General features: G+C 39.0%; 1 protein-coding gene and 1 pseudogene across 1 annotated transcript in view; one reads left to right on the forward strand and one right to left on the reverse strand.

The window, feature by feature from the left end:
* Positions 1 to 22,816, reverse strand: part of LOC149245181 (exocyst complex component EXO84C-like) — a 106,545-nt gene extending 83,729 nt beyond the window's left edge. The window contains exon 1 of the mRNA XM_089457697.1: positions 22,515 to 22,816. Within this exon, the coding sequence (XP_089313823.1) occupies positions 22,515 to 22,613 (99 nt within the window). The 5' untranslated portion in view covers positions 22,614 to 22,816. The remainder of the gene's footprint in view (positions 1 to 22,514) is intronic.
* On the forward strand, positions 15,768 to 17,834 carry LOC149245182 (F-box protein SKIP31-like; annotated as a pseudogene).
* Positions 22,817 to 23,608: the final 792 nt, after the last annotated feature.

A 23,608-nucleotide genomic window follows, 5' to 3' on the forward strand; every position in this document is an offset into this window, starting at 1 on the left:
CAATTGTACTGTTGAAATCTGTACAGTCCGTATAGCAAGTTTTGGGCACATTTTTTGAGGCAGGTCATACAGCATTTAATGTTGTTTTATTGCTGGAAAAATTTATGTTTTGGCTATTTGCTGATTGGCACAATTTTCGAGGTGGAGTTCAAGCACGAAAGTCGAGATAAGTTGTAATTTGTGGTCGCTGGAATTTTTACAGTGTATTTCAGTTTCTCTGTAAAAGGATTTTCAGAAATAAAGAAGAGCTTTCAAATTGGTTTTCCCCAAGAGTTGTAGGGGTTTTTCCAGGGTCACATTGACCAAAAATCACTGTGTTATTTTCTGTGTGTGGCTCACTGTGTTATTTTCTGTGTGTGGCTGTCATAATTTGGTTGTGTTTTATTTCTGCAATTTCAGCGATTGAAAAATTTCTAAATTTGTGTTTTCAAAAAATATTGTCATTTCCAGATTTTAGAATTTTTTATCATGCTTGGATTTAAAACTAAATGCATGGAGTGATAAGGAAAACTGATAATCGGAGTGGGGGTTGAAATTTCTTCATGGTATCAGAGCTTGGTTAGCTAAAAAGTGCAGTTTGGGACAGCAAAGTGAAAATTACAGCACGCTGATTTTTACACAGAAAACAGAAACCTTTACCACAGATTTGAAAATTTCAGTTTGGTAAGATAGTGAAACATGTCTTTGGGTTTGAGAGTTGAAGATAGGTTGGATGGGCAGAACAACTACAGTGCATGGAATGAGAGAATCCAGAGCATCTTTGAGGAAGCAGAAGTTTGGGGCATTATGGTAAATACCACACAGAACCTAGTAGTAGTACCTGCTGACCCTGTACAATTGGCAGGGTTTAACAAAAATAATGCTAAGGCAAGAAAATTGGTTCTAGAAGGAATCAAAGACCATGTCATTCCTCATGTGAGACGAAAGACTTATGCACATGAGATGTGGACAACCTTGACCAGTGTTTACCAGAGCTCAAATGAAAACAGAAAAATGGTCATAAAGGAGAAACTGAAGGCCATTAAAATGGTTAAGACTGACAGTGCTACAGCATACCTCACAAAGAGCACTTCAGTGAGAGATGGGTTGGCAGTCGTAGGTGAGATCATTGCACCCACTGAGTTGGTGAGGATTGCTTTGAATGGTCTTCCCAAGACTTGGGAGAATTTTGTGGACGGCATTGTTGCACGAGAAAACCTTCCAGATTGGGAGAGGTTATGGGATGATTGCATTTAGAATGAGATCAAAAAGAACCATCTTGGGGCAGCCGAACATGTGGAGGAGGATGACAATGTGGCATTGTTAGCAAGAGGCAAGAAGGTCAAAGCAAAGAAGCAAGCTTCCAACAGTGGAGGCAAAGGAAAAGGTAAAGGCAAGCAGCAGAACAAGGAGAAGGATTATTCCAAAGTCAAATGTTGGAATTGTCAAAAGTTGGGACACTATGTTGTTGTGTGTCTAGAGAAGAAGAACAAGAAAGACAAAGACAAACCCATGGCAGCTTCTGCGGAGATAGAGAGCTTTGATCGGGAGTTTGGGTTCATAACTTGTGAGGCCACTACTGCAGGATCACCTGCCATACAGGTTCAGAGGGAGTGTGTATTCCCCGCTACTAGCAGAGCATCTTCTAGCATTTGGTATGTTGACAGTGGCACTTCCCGCCACATGACAAGAGTCAGAGAGTACTTCTCAGAGCTTTCAGAGGGTGACACTGATATGGAAGTAGTACTTGGTGATGACAGCATTGTTAGAGCAGTCAGTGTGGAGACATTGACATTTGATAGGGGACCCAAACCTCCCTTGAAAGTGTTAGATGTTCTATATGTGCCTAGAATGAAGAAGAACCTGATATCCGTCTCAACACTTGAGGACAGAGGGTATGATGTGTTGTTCAGGAGAGGGCAGGGGCTTAAATATCCTAGGGGAACTCCAGCTTCTTTAGCTAGAGAGATTGGTGTGCGCCATGCCAAGGTGTACAAGTTCTCATTCCAGCCCCTGATGGCATTGAGTAGCAGCGCCCAAGACAGGACCGACAATAGATCTAGTAGTTCAGAGTTGTGTGAGATTTGGCACTGCAAGATGGGGCACATGTATCATGGGGCCTTGAGTACATTGCGGGAGATAACCACTGGTGTGCCAGATTTCAGTTCTGATCACCTTAATGTATGCAGAGGATGTGCTACGGGGAAGTTTGCCAGATCCCCTTTTCCCAGCAGTGACAGCGAAGCAACCGGGATCCTTAACTTGATTCATACGAATGTGAGTGGTCAGATGTCTCATGTATCCTTGAGTGGCTATGAGTACCATGTTTTGTTCATTGATGACCACTCCAGGAAGACCTGGATTTATTTCTTGAAGACCAAGAGTCAGGTCTTCAAGCTGTTTCAAGAGTTCAAAGCTCTTGTGGAGACCCAGACTGGTAGGAAAATCAAGGTCCTCAGGTCGAACAATGGAGGGGAGTATAGCCTTGGTGAGTTTGTTGATTTTTGTGTTGAGGCAGGCATTAGGAGGGAGTTCACAGTTCCTTACTACCCCCAACAGAATAGGGTTGCAGAGAGGAAGAACAAATCCATTGCAGGGGCTGTTGCCAAAGCCATGCTTCATGATCAGGGGTTACCTTTATTTTTGTAGGCAGAGGCCTGCAATATTGTTGTATACTTGCAAAACAAGAGTCCACATTGTGCCTTGGGGAATGTGACTCTGGAGGAGGCTTTTTTTGGGAAGAAGCCTGATGTTGGGCACTTTTGTACCTTACATATTCCTATGTCCCCAAGGAGAACAGGACCAAACTAGAGCCCACTGCAAACAAGGGCATCTTTGTGGGTTATAACGAGACCTCGAAAGCTTATCAGATTTATATTCCTACACAGAGGAAAGTGGTTGTCAAGCTGGATGTGAAGTTCGAGGAGAGAGCTTTCAGGAGGTCACGGGAGTTAGAGTATCCAAAGTCACCAGACCCTCAGGAGTAGCTGAGTCAGTCAGTGGTCAAGGATTAGGAGGTACATCGATTACAGCGTCAAGTCCATCAATGAGTAGTGGCTCTCAAAGTCAGGTGGGTGGTTCTTCGGGCAGCATGCAGGGCAGTCCACAGTGCAATTCACAAGGTAGTCCACTAATGGACAGTTCATGCCGTACTTTAGCATCTACAGGCACAGTTTCAGGCATGAGGTTAGTTGGCAGGCCTTCAGGAGTTCAGGCTTCTGATGATGACGAGGATTCTTTCACTCCGGTGGGAGAAGTATGCTCAAGAAAGAGGAATCCCAAGTGGCTTCAAGATACATTGCACAAGGCCACATCAGTTGCTTGGCCAAAAGAGACAGGTTAGAGAGAGTAAACCACCTGAGCGATTTTGTAGTTACATGACATTGGTAACAAGCATTGTTGACTCTAAGCCTTCTAGTTATGAGGAGGCAGCCAACGAACAGGTCTGGAGAGAGGCCATGATGGAGGAGTATTCTTCTATTATGAAGAACGATGTTTGGGAGGTGGTGCCGAGGCCTGAAGGTAAATCAGCTTTTACTTCCAGATGGCTCTACAGGATAAAGCATGTCACAGATGGCAACATCGAGAAGTTCAAGGCTCGATTTGTGGCAAGAGGGTTCTCACAGGTAGAGGGAGTTGACTATGAGGAGACCTTCGCTCCCGTAGCTCGGTATACATCTATTCGCTCCATTATGTCGATTGCAACAGAGATGGATTGGAAGATCCACCAGATGGATGTGAAGACCGCATTTCTCAATGGCTTCATTCAGGAGGAGGTTTATATTGAGCAGCCACAAGGCTTTGAGGTGTATGGGAAGGAGTCCCATGTATGCAGATTGAAAAAGTCACTCTATGGCCTGAAGCAAGCTCCTAGAGCTTGGTACTCTAGGACTGATACATACTTGCAGCAGTTGGGTTTCACAAAGAGTGAGGCTGATCCGAACCTATACTTCATTGTGGTGGGTGAGGAGCCTCTCATTCTGGTGTTGTATGTTGATGACTTGATCATCACTGACGCAGAGAAACTCATTGAGGACTGCAAGAGATGCTTCAGAGTTTGAAATGAAGGATATCGTCTTGATGCATTATTTTCTGGGATTGGAGGTGTGGCAGAAGGAGGGGCATTTCTTCCTGGGTCAAGGGAAGTACATTGTGGATATTCTTATCAAATTTCACATGGAGGACTACAAACCCATGTCTACACCTATGATCACTAAATGGAAGAAGCTTCACGCTTCTGATTCCGAGTTGGCAGATGCTACTCTATACAGACAGTTGATAGGTTGTTTGATGTATTTGATCAACACTCGACCAGATATATGTTTTGCAGTTAACACTATGAGTCAGTTCATGTGTGAGCCCAGGAGAGTGCACTGGGTGGCTACAAAACACATTCTTCGTTACTTGCAGGGGACTGTGGATTTTGGTCTAGATTATAGACAGGGTGATGGAGTGAGACTGGCAGGGTACACAGATTCAGATTGGGCAGGTTGTGCTTCAGATAGGAAGAGTACTTCTGGGTGTTGTTTTGGGTTGGGTTCGGCAGTTGTGTCGTGGATCAGCCAGAAACAACAGTCAGTTGCATTGAGCTCAGCTGAGGCAAAGTATATGGCTGCTAGTTTGACTAGTTGTGAGGCCATATGGCTTCGCAAGATGTTGTTTGGTCTATTTGGTCAAGCATTGAGACCTTCAGTAATTTAATGTGATAATCAGAGTTGCATAAAACTCACGGAGAATCCAGTTTTTCATGATAGGTCAAAGCTTATTGAGATCAAGTATCACTTCATCAAAGACTATGTCCAAAAGGGAGTTGTCAAGCTTGAGTACATTTCCACAAATGAGCAAGTAGCGGACATTTTCACCAAAGCCTTACCACGGGGCAAGCATGTCTACTTTAGAAAAGACGGGAGTGGTGAGGAACACTTTCCTCGGTAAGAGGGAGTGTTAAAATTCGGATACTAGAGGGCAAGTGGTTTCCTAAGTCTTTGATCTTTGGCCAAGGGAAAAGTGTCCAAATTTATTTTTACTTTTCTCCTAAAGTGACTTTATAAGTGGTAAAGTTACATTCTAATTTAAAGGTGACTTTATTAAAGTCAATGAAGAAATAGAAAGTGGAAAAGTGACTATGGAAATAAAAGGCTAAGTGGGTCTTTATTGAAGTGGGTCAGTTAAAAAATAGAAAGTGAGAATTAAATGCACATTTATTCTCATCCCTAGATCTAAATGAATCTCAACCATTAGATCTTAGGGTAACCCAAAAGGTCATTTAGAGAGTTAAAAGGAGAAGAGAAGAGGAAGAGATCAATTTATTCTTTCATGAGCATTTGAGAGAAAGAGAAGAGAGAGCAAGGAGAAAATTTCTTAGCTGTGAGGAAGTGAAGGAGAGCAACAAGAATACATTTCAGTAAATCTGGACAGCCGCATTTATTGGCACGCATCCCAAGGCAAAACTGTACCGCAGGAGAAAGGCACAGAAATCGAGGAAGAGGGGCAACACAGAAATCAAGGAAGAGAGACAGTGGCAAGGGCACGAATTTTGAGGCAAATTTGGTAACGAATTTCAAGGCAATCATACTACTAAAATCTGTACAGTTCGTACAGCAAGTTCAGGGCACATTTTTCGAGGCAGGTCGTACATCATTTAATGTTGTTTTATTGCTGGAAAATTTATGTTTTGGTTGTTTGCTGGTTGCCACGATTTTCGAGGCGGAGTTCAAGCACAAAAATCGAGATAAGTTGTAATTTGCGGTTGCTGGAATTTTTACTGTATTTCAGTTTCTCTGTAAAAGCATTTTCAAAAATTAAGAGCTCTCAAGCTGGTTTTCCCCAAGAGTTGTAGGGGGTTTTTCCAGATCACCGTGTTATTTTCTGTGTGGGGCTATCATAATTTTGTTGTGTTTTATTTCTACAATTTCAGCAGTTGTGAAATCTCTAAATTTGTGTTTTCAAAAAATATTGTCATTTCTAGATTTTAGAATTTTTTATCATGCTTGGATTTAAAACTAAATGCATGGAGTGATAAGGAAAACTAATAACCGGTCATAAAGAAGTTTTGTAATAAGTGAATGTTACAGCATAGAACATCAGAATTTCAACAATTTAACCTTTGAAATCAACACCCTCTGCCTATAACTTCTTCCTCGAAATTCGGGTTGTTGTTACTTAAATTTCGAGTTGTTGTCCCTACTTGAAAATGACGCTAGAACAGCTTAAATTTGTTATAGCAACTTGCAAATAATGCAGCCTCCTCAATTTTTGTGTTGTTGATTTCCTCAAAAATTGAGCCTATACTTCCTTGAAATTTGAGTTGGGATAATTGCGGTCTCTCCTTGATCTACGTGCCACATTGGGGCTAGGAAATCATCTTGTTGTAAGGTCTCTACTCCTGCTGCGCAATGGTCTCTCCTCTCAACAAACTCTCCTCCTCTTTTTGTACAATCTCTCCTCCAGTGGAGCTTATCTCAGCCTCCCACTTTCTCCTCAATTATCACAGCCTTCTCTTGACGCTATCTCAACGTCCTCTTGAAGCTCTCACAGCTTCCTCTTGAAGCCCTTACAGCCTCCTCTTCTCTTCTCCAACTCTACACTTGAAGAATGAGCCTCTCTCTTGTCTTTTTCCCTTTTTAGTTCTCATTAAGATGAGAGAACCCTAACCCTTTTGATCAAGGGTTGAGATTAGATCTCAGCCTTCTAGATGAATGATGGAGATCTTTTCCTCACTTTACCCCTTTTTTCAAGTGTCCACCCTCATTAATGAGTCTCCCTAGTCACTTTGTAACTTTAATTTGTACCTTGTGCCTTTTTCACATAAAGTCACTTTAAAAACACAAAGTGACTTTAATAATATAAGTTACCATGTACCTTTTCTCATAAAGTCACTTTAAAAACATAAAGTGACTTTAATAATGTAAAATACATTGTATTAAAGTACCTCATAATGTGACTTTAATAACTCAAAGTAATTTACCAAAAAGGTATTTTTATGTGTTTTCCTAGGCAAAAAGACAAAAGCTCTAGGAAACATTTCCTTGGTACCCTTTTTTCTCAACACTTGGAAGGCTTTGCTAGAGGGGTGGTTGGAAGGTACTTTATATTTTGATTTCCTTTAGTTGTGTCCATGAAGAAATGTTCTCCAAGTAACAACAAACCGACAAAGGAAGAAAAAGGCAAAGCACCAAATGTTAAAAGAAGTTGTCATTGACGTCAAAGGCTATACAAATGAAAGAAAAAGTTATATATTCAAACAGCATATTTCTAAATATTGTTTTTTGGTTTTCATGCCCCATTTGGATACCCTATACTTGAATGCATTTTTACTCCATTTACCTAGCTCAAATGGAAGCATAACATATATGGTTGGAAAGCTTATTCCGAGACCTTTCCAACGGTATATGGCACTCCCTCTAACTCCTCACGGTTGAGGAGAAATGATTTTTCAAATATTCACTATACATTTTGTCAGTTGCACAAACCAATGTAGCCAGTGGACAAGTCAGCTCAGTCTAGACCCTAAATATGTTATAAATAGGTGTGAGAAGGAGCATTTCAAGTCATTCGCTCAAGCAAGTTCGGATCTATTCAAACAAGCAAAGAAAAGGAGTTTTAAGGTTCATACCTCATGAACCAGAAGTGAAGGGGAGCTAATTTGGAGAGAATTTTTGTGAAGGATTTTTGGCATACTTTTGAAAGGTTTTTGATATATTTTGGAAGGATTTTTGGCACACCTTCTGAAGGTTTTTGGCCGTGGTTAGAATGTTGATTGCAAACTTGTTCTTGCTAACTAAATTTTGTCCCCTTTGGAGGCTGAATTTCAAATTTGTGTACAGGGTCGAATTCCAATGTGTAAGGCTAAATTTCGACCTATCCTAAGAGCAAAGACCTATCCCTGTTGATATTGAATTTTAGCACCGAAGTTCTAGTACAAAGAAGGTTGAAGTTAGGCCAATTTTGAGGGCTAAATCCTAGTGTGTTTGAAGGTGAGTTTCAGGTCTATTTTGAAGATCTAACATTGTTCTTTGTTGAGGAGACCAAACCCTGTGGAGGAGGCGGAGTTCTAGAGTCGAGTTTTGTTGATAAGGAGGTCGAGTTCAAGGATCATTTGTTGAGGGAATTTCTACTACTAAGAAGGTCATGTTTAGGAAGCTAAGTGTCTATGTGAAGGATAGAGGAGCAGCTGTCAGAAGGGAAAACTTTCTTTTAACAAATATTGACTCTTGTACAAGCTTTGGTGTTGATAAATCAAGGAGTTGGTGCTTCCCTTCAGCTGGCATTAATAAACCATGGAGTCGGTGCTTCCTTTTAGTTGGTGTTAATAAATTTGAATGTACTCTTTATATATATTAAGAAAAGCACTATGTGGTTTTCACGTAAAAATATTTGTGTTTTGTAGATTTTATGTGCTTTGATTTACACCTATGAATGCATTTACAAGTTTTTGAAGTTAAAAATTGTTAATATTGATTCATCCCCCCTCTCAATATTGTTGAATATTCCAACACCAAATAATCACCAAACTAACAAAGGAAGAAGGAATGAAAAATCCTAGCACATCTTCCTTCCAAGTGATAGACCTAGCCCTCAAATGGATCAATCTTGAAGGCTTGTAGAAGACTTGAGCATTCCACCATTATAACCAAGATAGAGAAGCTTCAACAATTGATAACAACCTTCCACAAAGAAAGAACCCTTTACACAACCACATGCTCCAAGAAAGATATGTCAATTTTGATCCAAGGAATGGAAGCTTCAAAATTCCAACCATGAATCATATAGAGGAAGGGCACCTCTATTTATAGATTGATGTACATCTTTACAATAAAATAATATTATCTCATGAGAGATTATAAAATCTAGACTATGGAGGTGTAAAACACAATCTACTCCAACTAACTAGTGTAAAACAACAATAAAATAAAGTGGCCAAACCACACGTACAATGATCAATATGAAATAATCCCAAAAGAGAGTAATGTCTCTTCTAAAGGAGGAATGTGGCTCCAAGGTACAACTTCTAGACTCAAAAGACTTCAAAGTCGTGACCATCCACAAAATCCTCAAACGTGCAAGTAGACCACCCTAGGTCTCCTTCAACTATGGATGTACGGGCCTCTAGGATGAAACATTCCTCTAAATCTTGAGTGAAGCCCTTCAAGAGGGATGGCCCTCCAAATCAGCTACAAAGTAATGCATGAGGGTTACAAAGTATAACAATTTTCTTCAAGTGTGTCATGCAAGGCTATTAGGATCCTCCAATGTGGGCGCATGATTCTCCAAGGTGACAAGGCATCAACAAGCAATGAAATAGAGGATTACCTCTCAACACCAACTTCAGAAGCAATGTAGATGCCTCCAAGGGAGAGTTTACTCAAATCAAGTGAATCATCTGCCAAGTCATGAGAGGGGGCTAGTAAGTCCACATGTGCAAACTAGAGCCCTCCATGTTAAGTTTTAACAACAGGTCTGATTTATTTTTCTCAACAATTATTTTATACCTAGAAATTATTTCACCCAGTAAAATCTTTTTCTGAAATTACCTAAGATAAATACACTAGTATTTTAACTTCACAAATAACTTGCTTTGTATGACCCCTTGCACACTGGAGCAAATCTCTCTTTTACCCCTACACAAGCCTAGCTGTAAAATCTCAGCCCCTCACAGATTTCAGCCTCCTCCAAATATTGGCCCTCTCTCTCTCTCCACAAACTCGGCCTCCTCTTCCTTCTCCCGAAATTACCTGGTTGGACACCTTTTTGTTCTCTTCAGTCTTGAGTCTCTCACTCTCTTGAAAAAATAACTCTCTCAAATGATTCAATGTGTCTTCATCCTCTCCCGTAGGCTTAGTTTATAATTTCATCTTGAGATAATTCCTAAACCACTTAGACCAATGGTAGAGATTTGATCTAATTCACTTAAATAATTAAATTATTTATTCTTAGAAACTTAGCGCAATAGACAACATTAATCAATGTGATTTTCCTAAGTTAAACTTATGGGAAAAATCATATTAATCACTTGCTCCTCCTCATAAGCAAGCACCTAAGGAGGATTTTGAACATCTTCTGCATTCTTGACACCTAGCCTATGTAGACGCACCTATACAAGCTATAAACATCAACGCCGTGATATCTCCAATGTGGCCATCCACCCAAGTGATGTGGCATATGTCTCAAAATGAACAAACAAGGCGAGAACTCCAAATTCTAGAAGCAGCATGGCATGAAAAGCCCTGGTACAAGAAAATAGCTCAAAAGTGGTTTTCACCACTGCTTTGGGAAACATGAACTGCCTTGAGACATGTGAATTTCCATGGGAACCATCAAGATGCCTAAAAATCTGAGTGAAGTCAAATGTCCAAGAAGTATCATGCCACATCATACGGTCCATCCACATGTCACAAACCCTCTTGCTCATCAATATCCAAGAAAACAACTATGTGTTGTCCAATGCTCAAACATACAGGTTCTAGTGAAGAAATTCACTAGGGTTACCCTCTTCCAAAAGGAGGGATAACAAGTCCATAGAGGACTACAGCATAATATTTACATGTTCATCTTTATGAAGAGTATGAAAAGGTTCAACTTATAACATTATACTTTAGGAAGTCTAGGTCTATAGAGGACTAGCATAATCTTTAATGTTCATCTTTACTTTATTATAAATATTCCGTTAATCTAACTTATCCATGTTCCATTATATATAAATGGTTTGGAACAATTAATTCTATCAAAAGTAAATATCCATCATGTTTTTTATCTTCACATGGCCATAAGAGCAGCATGCACACAAAAAGAAAAAAATTACAAAATAAGACAAAGAAAACACCTACAACAAGGAAGTATCAACCACCTTGGAGAAGGAAAGCTGCTAAAAAAAACATATGATTGATGAGGACCATTATAGAAATTAGAAGAATATAACCTCTCACCAAACAAATCACAAGATCAGAATAATTCTTAAGATAACTATAGCCCAAAATATATACTGTTATTGGTGCCTAAAAAGATGGGAAACCAATTAGACATGTTCAAAAAACCAAAAAAACTTAACATTGCTACTGCATGATAACAATGAAGAATCAGACAATGTTGAAGACAATGATCGGATGTGAATAGATAAATGCACAAGTAGAAAAAGTTGTTACAAGGCTATCGTTGTCTACTCTTACAGGAATTACATGCTTCAGAACTATTAAACTAACAGGCCAGAGGAAGAGAGAGCAATTTACCATCAAAATAATAAAAGAAGCATATGCAACTGTGTTGTATGTTAATTGGAAAAAGCTTAAACCCCCGTATAAAGGAAACCTTCAAATTCTAAGAATTGGTGGAAGATGGAAAGTTAAGAGTTTCTGAAGGAATGTGCAATATTTTTGAGAATGTCTACTTTTGATCAAACTTCATACAGTAACAATTGAGTAGTGATGCAGGAGCATAGACTCGGGAAAATACTTTGTATTTTATTTAAATCTAGGGGTTTCATGTTTTTGAGAAATTATTAATATTATGTAAATATTTATGAGATTTTGAGAGGATTTGTAATGTTTCCAAATAATTGGAAACCATGAGAGAAATTAGACTTGGGATATTTAAGAATTAATTATGAGCCTAAGTTAGATTTAGTTTCAAAATTTTAGGGATAAAATCTAGATTATAGGGGTGTTGAGATACTTGGGGATTTTGTGGAGTGACTAAAGGGATATGAACCAAAATTGGTTCAATTCAATTGGTATAGATTAGTGAGATTGAGAGTGAAGAAGGGGGGAATATAGTGTGAGGGTTTCCTCTTGGGAGCCTTTGGGCGATTGTAAAAAGGCCATCGATCTGGAATATCTGGCCAAGACAAAAGTCTGTAAATGATTTTGGTGTGGTTATATGAAAGCGTTTTCCAAAGTTATATGTATAGATCGATTTTATGAGTATGAGTGAATGAATGTGAATTTTCAATTATATATATGGCATTACCATGTCTGAGTTTGGCAGGGAAACGTTGAATAAGTTTTGTAACAGAACTTTGCACATAAGTTTGATGTTGTTAATACTGGTATTCAGTTGTAATGGGTTGAAGAGCTGTAGCATTGCTTTGGCGCAGATTAAATAATCGATATCAATTACGCTGAATTGGGTATGAGTATCGATGCTGTAAATGCATTGGTCTGTGGTTCGATTATTAAATCGAATGCATTATACAGCTAAAGGCAAAAGGCGCTACTGTGAAGAAACCGAGAAGTAGTTACCACAGAGACAGAACGTGGATGAATGGTCCGATCTATGGAAAACGCAGAGACATCAATCTGTGTTTTTATTAAAATGATAAGAATTCGATGTTTATTGCAAATTGGGCGTTGTCGAAAGTAGTGAATTGGGAAAGTTTTTAACTCAGTGAAACAGTCTAAAAGACTTTACAGATCTCTCGGAGCGGAGTGAATTAAATACATCTCAGGTTTGAAGTGCATCGGGTCCGGAGATTTCGCATCGGCGCTGTGGAACTGGCGATAATTGAATGACATTCATCCTGGGAAACGGCGATTTCCGATTGAGATCGCATCGGAGCGGTTGTTAAACGATATATATATCATAGCATCGTGGGAGTTGTCGACAATTGTGATAATAAAAGTATTTCCAAATAGCGATCGCCGATTGGTATCACATCGGCTGTATTAAAATTGGAGGGAAAGCCCCGTTGTTCTGCATGGAAACGACTATATATCTAGCGGGATGAAGATGATATGATTGAATGGGTTCGAACTGCACCTTCTGAGTTTCGGGAGTATTACATTCAAATGCAGGCTTCCAAACGAAGTCAAACTCCTCTTCCTTCACAGGTGAATGATGATATGCTCCTTCTTGATACAACAGTTGCTGATCGAATAACCCATTTGAAGCATAGTCGAGGATTGCTGATGAATTCACAGCAGAGCATGTATGCTCTGGAAGGACATGCACTTACTCACAAATTGGTGATGCCTTCCTATGTGAAAAGACAGGATGAGTGCGTGTATGTGATGATACATGCCGAGAAATTGTTTTAGATACATCCAGTGGACTTCTAGTTTGTACAGTCTCTGGGCGATGTTTTGATAGATGGCTTTCACCTTCAGAAGAGGAACTGTATCGGGAGATCAACAAGATGATGCTAGCAATGGAGTAGATGAAGCAAAGCCCTTCATGGGGTCAGGTCGCTTTGCACGTGCGTATTTGCTGGGATATAACTGTGATAATGGAGAAGGTAAGTAATTGACAGTTTTAATATCTGGTTTGTTGAGGATTCTTAAAATCGAATGAAACCGTAGAGGTGCCACAATAATTGAAGGCGATCTGTTGAAATTGAGACCGATTACATTGTAATTGATTATTCGATCCGAAGCACAGAAGTAAGAAAAGGCCAGGTATGGGTTTCAGCTTATATGGTCTTTATTTTTAAAAAAAGGAAAAGTCGACTTTTGAATAGAGAAACTGTATGTTGAATAAACCTTGAAGGTTAATAATCCCATATGCGCTGGTGGCAATTGTGAATGTCAATCTCGATTACGTTTAAAGGGCATATATTGAGTGTGACTTTGCCAGGTATTAAGATTTTGATTTGGGGAAAATACTGAGATGCTTTCTATACGCATCGGTTTGTGTGATTCTGGGTTTGGCGGGTTTAGCTCGCTATCATTTTTGGTATCAGAGCCTGGCTCTGTTGAAATTGAAAAGGTGTTTGTTTTCTGAATGAAGACAGAAGGTTTTGCTGAAAACTAAAGTGTGTTTCTTTGAATGTATGACGAATGATTGAAAGGAAGATCAGAGTTTTAAATTTGATATGCAAGTCACACAAATGCAGTGAACAGGATGGCAGAAGTGAATGGAGACAAAATCGTGCAAGATCTTAAAGGTGAGATGATTTTTTGATTTGAAATTTATGATTGAAGTTTATGGTTGCAGACAAGATGATGGCAGTGAACCTGAGATTCAGTTAAAGGCTGGATAAGGAGGACAGTTGCAATGTCCTGAAGAGGAAGCGAGTTGAAGAGATAGCCTAGAGAGAGCAGAGGAGTGCTCAAGAGGTTCCAGAGGCAGCAGCCCAGTACTTACCAAAAGACTAAGTGGGGAGAGCTTGGTGAGGTAAGGGGCAGCAAGGGAGATTGCTGTCGTAGAGGCTAGTGCAACTCATGGTGAGTGAGAAACTCATGGAGAAGAAGATCATGGAGGATCAGAGAAGAGGTTCAGAGGAATGCCACAGAGGTGAGATGACTGATGAGGTCCGAGAAAGAGAGATTGCAATAATAAAGGTACAATTGCAGGCACTGGAAGAATGGCTGCAAGAGCAGGAAAACCAGAATAGAAAATGGATCTTTCCACTGAAGGGAAAGAGAGTGATTTGGCGACAATTGCAGGTGAAGTTGAGGCAAAGTGTGATTGCCTTATTAAAGAAAGGACTTAGAGTTCTTGAGCCAAAGTTGGAATTTGAAAATTCCACACGCAGATTTTTTCAAAGGGAAGTGCTGGAGGGAGCAGTCAAGACTGGAAAGTCTTGTAGTTCTAAAACTAATGAGTTGTGTACGTTTGCAGGTACAGTACAGGGAGATGAACAAGCTTTAGAGTTTGTTCAAGAAGATTTGAATCTGAACACTGTTCAGATCAATGCTGAGATAGCAAGATCTCAGGAGGAAATGAAGACAGAGGAGTCTAATCGAAATATTGGTGAAGAAAGAGAAGGACCAGCTGATGATTGGTCAAGAGCTGGTGAAGGTATGGAAAATTGTGTGAAGTATTGCTAGAGGAAGTTTGAGCAGATGATAGATGTACAATTGAGATGTATGCAACTCAGAGCAGCTGAGTTGGAAGAGGAGATTTCCATTGATGAAACAGAGGAGGAGATCATTGATGATTTCTTAAACTATTGGGTAGATCCAGATCAGCTGGATAATGTGAACTCTTGTGTTTTTACAGCTGACAATTGTGATGTGATTACAGGTTTTACTGAGGAGGATGCGCAATCTTGTGAAGTTGTCACAAGTATGGAAAAGACTCTTTCAGGAGATAAATACTCAGAAGAAGAAAGCAGCGATGTGTTTGTACTTGAAGCTGTTGCAGTACAAGAGGGAGTTCTTGTGAATGAAGAAGAGGATCAGCGTGAAGAGCTGGTATATAAACCAACAGTTGAGACTGTTGAACTTTATGATTTTCAAACTGAAGATTTGTGTGTGAGTGCAGGGACTGTAAGTGATAGTGAAATGCTTCAACAATGCTATAGGGAAATTGCATTGTTGGAATATTTGTTGGTAAATTCCGAGTATGACAGGGAGATGGCAGAAGAAAGAGTTCAGTACAGTGAACGAGTGCAGAAAGATATCATGGAAGCAGATGATGTGAGAGAAAGACTGGTTGACAGTCTTGAGAATTCTTCAGAGGATTCTTTGGGCAAAGAGAATCAGCATACTGATGTGCTGATAATGGAGGAGAATTCGAAACAGCATACTGAAGTGCTGGCAAAGGAGGACAAGGCACTGATGCCTTCTGATTTTTATTCTAATAAGTGTTTTGTGAATGCAGGTATTGTTGCAGAACATTTGACTCAGTTGAGCAGTCAAATGAAGGAAGAAGAAGTTTTCTGTTCCAGAAGACAAGAGGGCATGGATGATCGGGTGGCAGTCAGAACAGAAACAAGCATAGAAGCAAGAAGTCAGCAACTGACAGTACAGATAGAGAGAGTAAAAACTGAGCAAGCCGTCTTAGCTCAGCAGGCAGCAAAAAATCAGCACCCTGAAGATTTATTGGACAAGGAAATTGAATTAATCAGAAGAATCATGTCGAAAGTGTCTCAGAAGAAGACATCAGCAGGAACGAGGAGAAGCAGCAGCAGCAGCAGCAGCAAAATGAAGACGGAGACAGGTTGTGAAAGTGCAGCTAGTGGAGCAAGACAACATAAGATATGGAGACCTGGAGAAAAGCAGCATACGACAGCAAAAATTGATGATAACTTGCAAAACAAAATGTGGGATCCAGGCAGACAAAGATTTAAAATGCATGATCTGGAGATCATGATCATTTTCTACCTTGGGAGTCTGATGCAGGAGCATAGACTCGGGAAAATACTTTGTATTTTATTTAAATCTAGGGGTTTCATGTTTTTGAGAAATTATTAATATTATGTAAATATTTATGAGATTTTGAGAGGATTTGTAATGTTTCCAAATAATTGGAAAACATGAGAGAAATTAGACTTGGGATATTTAAGAATTAATTATGAGCCTAAGTTAGATTTAGTTTCAAAATTTTAGGGATAAAATCTAGATTATAGGGGTGTTGAGATACTTGGGGATTTTGTGGAGTGACTAAAGGGATATGAACCAAAATTGGTTCAATTCAATTGGTATAGATTAGTGAGATTGAGAGTGAAGAAGGGGGGAATATAGTGTGAGGGTTTCCTCTTGGGAGCCTTTGAGCGATTGTAAAAAGGCCATCGATCTGGAATATCTGGCCAAGACAAAAGTCTGTAAATGATTTTGGTGTGGTTATATAAAAGCGTTTTCCAAAGTTATATGTATAGATCGATTTTATGAGTATGAGTGAATGAATGTGAATTTTCAATTATATATATGGCATTACCATGTTTGAGTTTGGCAGGGAAACGTTGAATAAGTTTTGTAACAGAACTCTGCACATAAGTTTGATGTTGTTAATACTGGTATTCAGTTGTAATGGGTTGAAGAGCTGTAGCATTGCTTTGGCACATTTTAAATAATCGATATCAATTACGCTGAATTGGGTATGAGTATCGATGTTGTAAATGCATTGGTCTGTGGTTCGATTATTAAATCGAATGCATTATACAGCTAAAGGCAAAAGGCGCTACTGTGAAGAAACCGAGAAGTATTTACCACAGAGGCAGAACGTGGATGAATGGTCCGATCTGTGGAAAACGCAGAGACATCAATCTGTGTTTTTATTAAAATGATAAGAATTCGATGTTTATTGCAAATTGGGCGTTGTCGAAAGTAGTGAATTGGGAAAGTTTTTAACTCAGTGAAACAGTCTAAAAGACTTTACAGATCTCTCGGAGCGGAGTGAATTAAATACATCTCAGGTTTGAAGTGCATCAGGTCCGGAGATTTCGCATCGGCGCTGTGGAACTGGCGATAATTGAACGACATTCATCCTGGGAAACGGCGATTTCCGATTGAGATCGCATCGGAGCAGTTGTTAAACGATATATGTATCATAGCATCGTGGGAGTTGTCGACAATTGTGATAATAAAAGTATTTCCAAATAGCGATCGTCGATTCGTATCACATCGGCTGTATTAAAATTGGAGGGAAAGCCCCGTTGTTCTACATGGAAATGACTATATATCTAGCAGGATGAAGATGATATGAATGTAATGGATTCGAACTGCACCTTCTGAGTTTCGGGAGTATTACATTCAAATGCGGGCTTCCAAACGAAGTCAAACTCCTCTTCCTTCACAGGTGAATGATGATATGCTCCTTCTTGATACAACAGTTGCTGATCGAATAACCCATTTGAAGCATAGTCGAGGATTGCCTGATGAATTCACAGCAGAGCATGTATGCTCTGGAAGGACATGCCCTTACTCACAAATTGGTGATGCCTTCCTATGTGAAAAGACACGATGAGTGCGTGTATGTGATGATACATGCCGAGAAATTGTTTTAGATACATCCAGTGGACTTCTAGTTTGTACAGTCTCTGGGCGATGTTTTGATAGATGGCTTTCACCTTCAGAAGAGGAAGAGATCAACAAGATGATGCTAGCAATGGAGTAGATGAAGCAAAGCCCTTCATGGGGTCAGATCGCTTTGCACGTGCATATTTGCTGGGATATAACTGTGATAATGGAGAAGGTAAGTAATTGACAGTTTTAATTTCTGGTTTGTTTAGGATTCTTAAAATCGAATGCAACTGTAGAGGTGCCTCAATAATTGAAGGCGATCTGTTGAAATTGAGACCGATTACATTGTAATTGATTATTCAATCCGAAGCACAGAAGTAAGAAAAGGCCAGGTATGGGTTTCAGCTTATATGGTCTTTATTAAAAAAAAAAAAAAGGAAAAGTCGACTTTTGAATAGAGAGACTGTATGTTGAATAAACCTTGAAGGTTAATAATCCCATATGCGCTGGTGGCAATTGTGAATGTCGATCTCGATTGCGTTTAAAGGGCATATATTGAGTGTGACTTTGCCAGGTATTAAGATTTTGATTTGGGAAAATACTGAGATGCTTTCTATACGCATCGGTTTGTGTGATTCTGGGTTTGGCGGGTTTAGCTCGCTATCAAGTAGACAGTGTCTTAGTGTCCCAATAAAATACCAATCTTTGCTAAGAATAATTTACATTTGAAACTGCACGTCAGGGGTAGCCCGAGTAGTTGGGACTAATGGTGTTAATGCCACCCACCTCAGTTCGAATCCTAGCTAAACTGCCCAGTATGATTTGCAGGCTATTATATCAGGCCAAGGGGTTATAGTGGCAGCAGTACAATACAATCTCTGGTGGCACGGATGATAGTGTGTTCTAGATACCAATATCTCCTTGTACATATATAATAAAAAAAGAAATTACATTTGAAACCAGCAATGTATCAAACTCAACTACACATGCATGAAAGTAATCCTTTGAAGATTTTGAGTGATATAAACACAACCATTATGTATTAAGTTGAACCAAGACTCCTTGAAAGCAGTCCTTCAGTGATTTCAATTGTTATTAACAAAATTTATGTCATCCAAAAGAATGGATGAATAAACTAGAAAGTGTTATTCACCATCCAAACAAAACCATTGATATTGAAGAAAAGGAGATGGAGGAAGTTGTAGAAGAGCAGAACGACATTTTCATGATTTGCCATCAAAACTACAGCTAGAATATAGAATAGACTTAATTATTTAGTTAGAATTAGAGCCATTGGAATGAAGCATAAAAAGGTTTCTTTTTGGATGACTCAGCACATGACTGAACTAATATATATTTATCTTCAGTCTGTCAAGCAGTGTGGCAAGTTGATGTGCTTGTCATGATGATGACAAAAGTTCAATACCCTTCAGCCATGCTTCCTGTAGTAATGCCATTCACAGAATCTTTTTGAGATGTAAAGTCATGTCAATGTGACAAAACAAAAGTTTCATGCTGAAGTGGAGGTGCTGTTCATTGTAGTCCTTATGCTAATGTGAATTTTGGAGGGGAGTCCAGGCATAAGTCTTGGTTGGCTTCAATACTAACAATTGCCCATAGTGCTGCAATGGCACTCCAACGGAATGTGTAGTATTAAAATGTTGTAGCCTAAGTTGTGTTTTGGATATACAAGTGTAGCTGGAATATTTAATCAAGCAGTTTGACAAGAGTGTGATTGTATTTGTTTAGGATCTTGAACCTTCCGTGAATTTGAAAAGGAATGTATAATTTCCTGAAAGCTGAATTGTGGCATTTCTACAACTTCAAACCAGAAATGTAGCCTTACAACTGAGCAATAGAAGCTGAATTGGAAGTAAGTTCCAAGTTTAAAGCAGCATCTCTCTTGAATGATATTTGTTTTTGTCTTGGTTGAATCGATTTCCAGGGCTCTGAAGGATCACTATCGCACTAATTAGAACCTTGAAAAACTTGTAATGTTAATTCAGTTTTCCAACAACTTTTGAATATTATTTGGCCTTGTCTCTATTGAGTCGATTTTCGAGGATCTGAGGGATCACTATCGGACAAATTTGAGCTCCACAAAACCTGCATGCCCCCAAAATGGGAGAAGGAGAGCATCAAAGAGAGTCAGGGAATGGGCACATAAGACAAGGCAAGAAGAGCTTCTGCTGTCGTCAGTGCCATAGGAAGGAGGAATGTAGAGTTGCAACTGGAATAAGAGCTTGTCATCAAACCATTGATCATGTCCTTAGTCACTAATGGCGATCTCAACTCAAATTGCTTCTCTAAGGTTTGACCGATCATGGTTACTTGTAGTTCATTGTTTTGTTCATGGTCATCATCCAAGCTAGAGGTGTCCTAACTCCTCTCTACATAGAGTATGCCACCAAGGAATTTGAATTCTATCTAGTCGAATTTAAGTCAGATATTTTGTTGTTTCTAAACTGGAACACAGCCACGAAACTGGTTGTTCAAAGGTTGAATTCCCTATCCTCAAATGTCAGTTTAGTCTTTGTCCAACAGCAATGAGAGTGTTGAGTTTGTGTCAAAATCAACAAGGTTCAATCTTGGGCTCGGCTCAGACATCAAGGCCATGAGCATTTGTGATATCCATGACAATATCAGAGACAACATGGCAATGTTCATGTACACATCGAGAACAGCCAGAAGAATGAGGAGGGTGCCCTTGACTCAACTCAACCCAGCAACGTCCATGCTAGAAGCATGTACCTTCCCAATAGGAGAGCATATTAAATGAAGAGAAGCTAGTTGAACAAATGCTTTTCATCTCCCACTGAGGCAAGTGTGCACCTTTCCAATGTGAAAAAATAAAAAAGTGCTTACCCCTAAAGAAAAAAAGGGACCGAACAGGGTATAGCGATAAATAGACTCAACATATGAGAAGGAGACTGATTTTTAGCACGGATAAACAAGGTTCAGAAGATTCAATAGTATAACATGCCAAGAAGTAGCCCAAATTGAGAACAAATAAAGGATTTGAGACAGATGAATCTGAATTTAAGACTAAAAGTAGTTTTACCTTATCAAAGACAAGAAAGACAAATTTGAAGCAAAAATTTCAAATTTAACGTTGGAAGCACAAATCTTTAACAATGACAGAAATTTCAGGGTGAAAACATAAAAATTTGATGTCACAACCCAAGGAATGTCATGAGATCACAGTTTTCAGTAGCAGAACCTGACATTATCACTGTATTGGTGAGCAAACTGCAACGAAGCAGAATGTAAGTCTCAAAAAACAGCAGATTATAGTGCTTAATTGTATAAAATAACCTAAAACATCATAACAGACAAATAAAAAGCACCAGAAAAACTGGTTCAAAGCCGAAAATCAGCTTTCAAGTCACGATTACCTTCATATTTTTAAGAGGGCTGTGAATTTTTAAACACTTGGAATCAAACCTGAGTTCTGGGGCAATGTTTGCTCGCTCATTTTTCCTGACCATATTTTTTCAAACTTTACCCACATGGCAATGCCAAAACACCATGGAAAAGGTCAGGTTAACCTACATGGCAATTAAATCGATGACCACTATCCACCACTTGTATCCAGCTGACATTGTAGCCATTACTACAACCATTAGGTGTTGTTTTGTCACTATATTGAATGCATCAACAGCATATATTTTCTTTCCATTTATAAGTTTAAAAGTAACATAAATTTGATTCAATTGTCACGACTCACTATGCAGGCCACACAATACATTCTGCTGGCAAGCCACTACATTTAGCCAGCCAGATTAAACCCGCCCACTGCTAAGGTCCGACATTAAAAACGACATGGCCACCATCAACATCCCTAGCTCTATTCAATCTCTCCTGCAATCTCTCCTGCTGAGCCCCAACAGCAGCAACAACAAGAGGAGGTCAGGAGTTCAAATCCCCAAAGAAAATGAAGTTCAATTAAGCAAGGAAGCAAAAACCATCGTGTCCAGATAGTAGCAGTTTCCCTTATAGAAGGACGGAATGGACGTCTATGGGTACACCGACCGTCGTTTACCATATATGTACAGCTATCAGCTATGAGCACACCATAAATCTAATCACAGAGATAGCTCTCATATAGAAAATCCCTCGTCAACGTAAAAATAGATGCCCTTTTGTTGTGGTGCCATAGCCAAAGCCCTTATAATTGTAAAGCTGATATTAGAGGAGTTATGTACCCTCTCCAGTCGAAAGGGGTTTAGCCAACCCCACATACTCACATATATATGGAATGGTTGCGTAACGATGACGTAGATCTAGGTTCAAGTCCTGTTCGGCTTGCTCCCTCCCTCGGTGGTATGTTGCAAACTGTGGCTTCAAATGGCCAACTATGTTGGTTTGTATACTCATTAGTACCCTTGTGAACAATGTTGGCATAAATTAATGTAATCGTGCTGGTTGTGTAACAGCAGCCGCAATTTCAGTGATTTAAAGAAGAAAAAAATTGCTTGTGGATAAGGCGGAGTTCAATCTTGGTATTTTCAGTCCAATGGAACGCTATACAATCTCTAGACGACCAGAAAAGGGTTTTTGTTTGTTTTCTTTTTTTGGGAATATTTGATACCGCATAGATTATGCCCATTTCATAACATGACCAAACTACACAACCTGCAGAACACCTTTAAGTTGTGTAGGATGCTGCACGAAATGCTGCACAAATAGTGTCTAACACAGACAGTAAAAAGGACATTTGGAGATCACTGAAACATCTCTTCTATGATCAAAGTTAACAGCATCAATAAGAATAGCAGTTCTACTTTACAGAAATTTCACACAACACTGCATTTCTCCTGTAGTTAGGGTTTCTCGGCGAAAAAGGAATAGTTGGTGTGCATTACAGGGTCAGTTGTTTGTGTGGCAGTAATCCTGTGAATGGAAGAGAGGAGAGAGTACCTTCTCAGTCAATGATTGATAGTTAGAGTCGACATTGATCCGGGGAGTGATCCAGTGAATACTATCGTCGTCATCTTCGTCAGCAGGAGCAGGCCCCATCTGTGTCTCGGTCTTCCTGGCGCTGTGCTCGGGTTCCTTACTTCTTAATTCCTCTTATTGACAGATAACTGGATTTTGATTTCATAGGAGACAAAAAGTACACACGGTCATGTTTTATGAAGGATTAAGCAGCACGTTTCGATGGCAACGGTGCGTATATCTGAGCTGAGCTGGCAATGGTAGATTCCAGGGCCTTTATCTGCTATGACTATTGAGATATTCAAATACACAATCTGCTTAATCCTTGTAAATTATACGTTTATCGAGGCAACGATAAAAGGAGTTGTTTAGTCTTTCCGGGCGGATTTGGATTTCTAATCGGAATCTGAGTCTTTTGGGATTTCTGATATGAATTTTGCGGCAAAATCATTAGTATTGGTTAGTGTGTTTAAAATGTTTGGATTTAAATATGTTCCAAAAATAAATTAGGTATTTAGATTGTGAAGAGTTCACTCGTTAAATATGTTATTTTAATGAATTTATGTTGTTTTTAAAAAATATCTTTAAGACATTTAGATTGTGAAAAGTTTATTCATCAAATATGTCATTTCAATGAATGTTGTATTTTAAAAAAATTAGATCAAAAACTTAAAACTCTCAAACATGTCATTTTAATGGATTCATGCTTCATTTTAAAATAAATTAGATTAAAAAAAAAGGGCATGTAACGTAAAATGTAAATATAGACAATGATGATGGAGGATTTAATAGATAAATACTTAAAATAAATAAAATGACGAAAATTTAGTTAAACCAACATAGATTCATCTTAAGTGTGGATCTCACATGAGGGGAGAGATCAAATTTCTTCATGTGCAAAATAAAGTTAACATAAGTTAGTTAACATAAATATTTAAATAATGTGTTAAAATATATTTGAAAGGTATAAGGTTTAAACATCTCACTCACATATTTTTTTTACTTCTAATTACTTTACATGAAATTATACTAGGCCATAAGGACAACTAATTAAATATGCATGGTAATTCTATTTT

The sequence above is a fragment of the Pinus tabuliformis genome, chromosome 7 (genome assembly GCF_031772625.1).
Source record: "Pinus tabuliformis cultivar Carrire ecotype Pingquan chromosome 7, CPIR1, whole genome shotgun sequence".
In the NCBI taxonomy this organism is placed as follows: Eukaryota; Viridiplantae; Streptophyta; class Pinopsida; order Pinales; family Pinaceae; genus Pinus; species Pinus tabuliformis.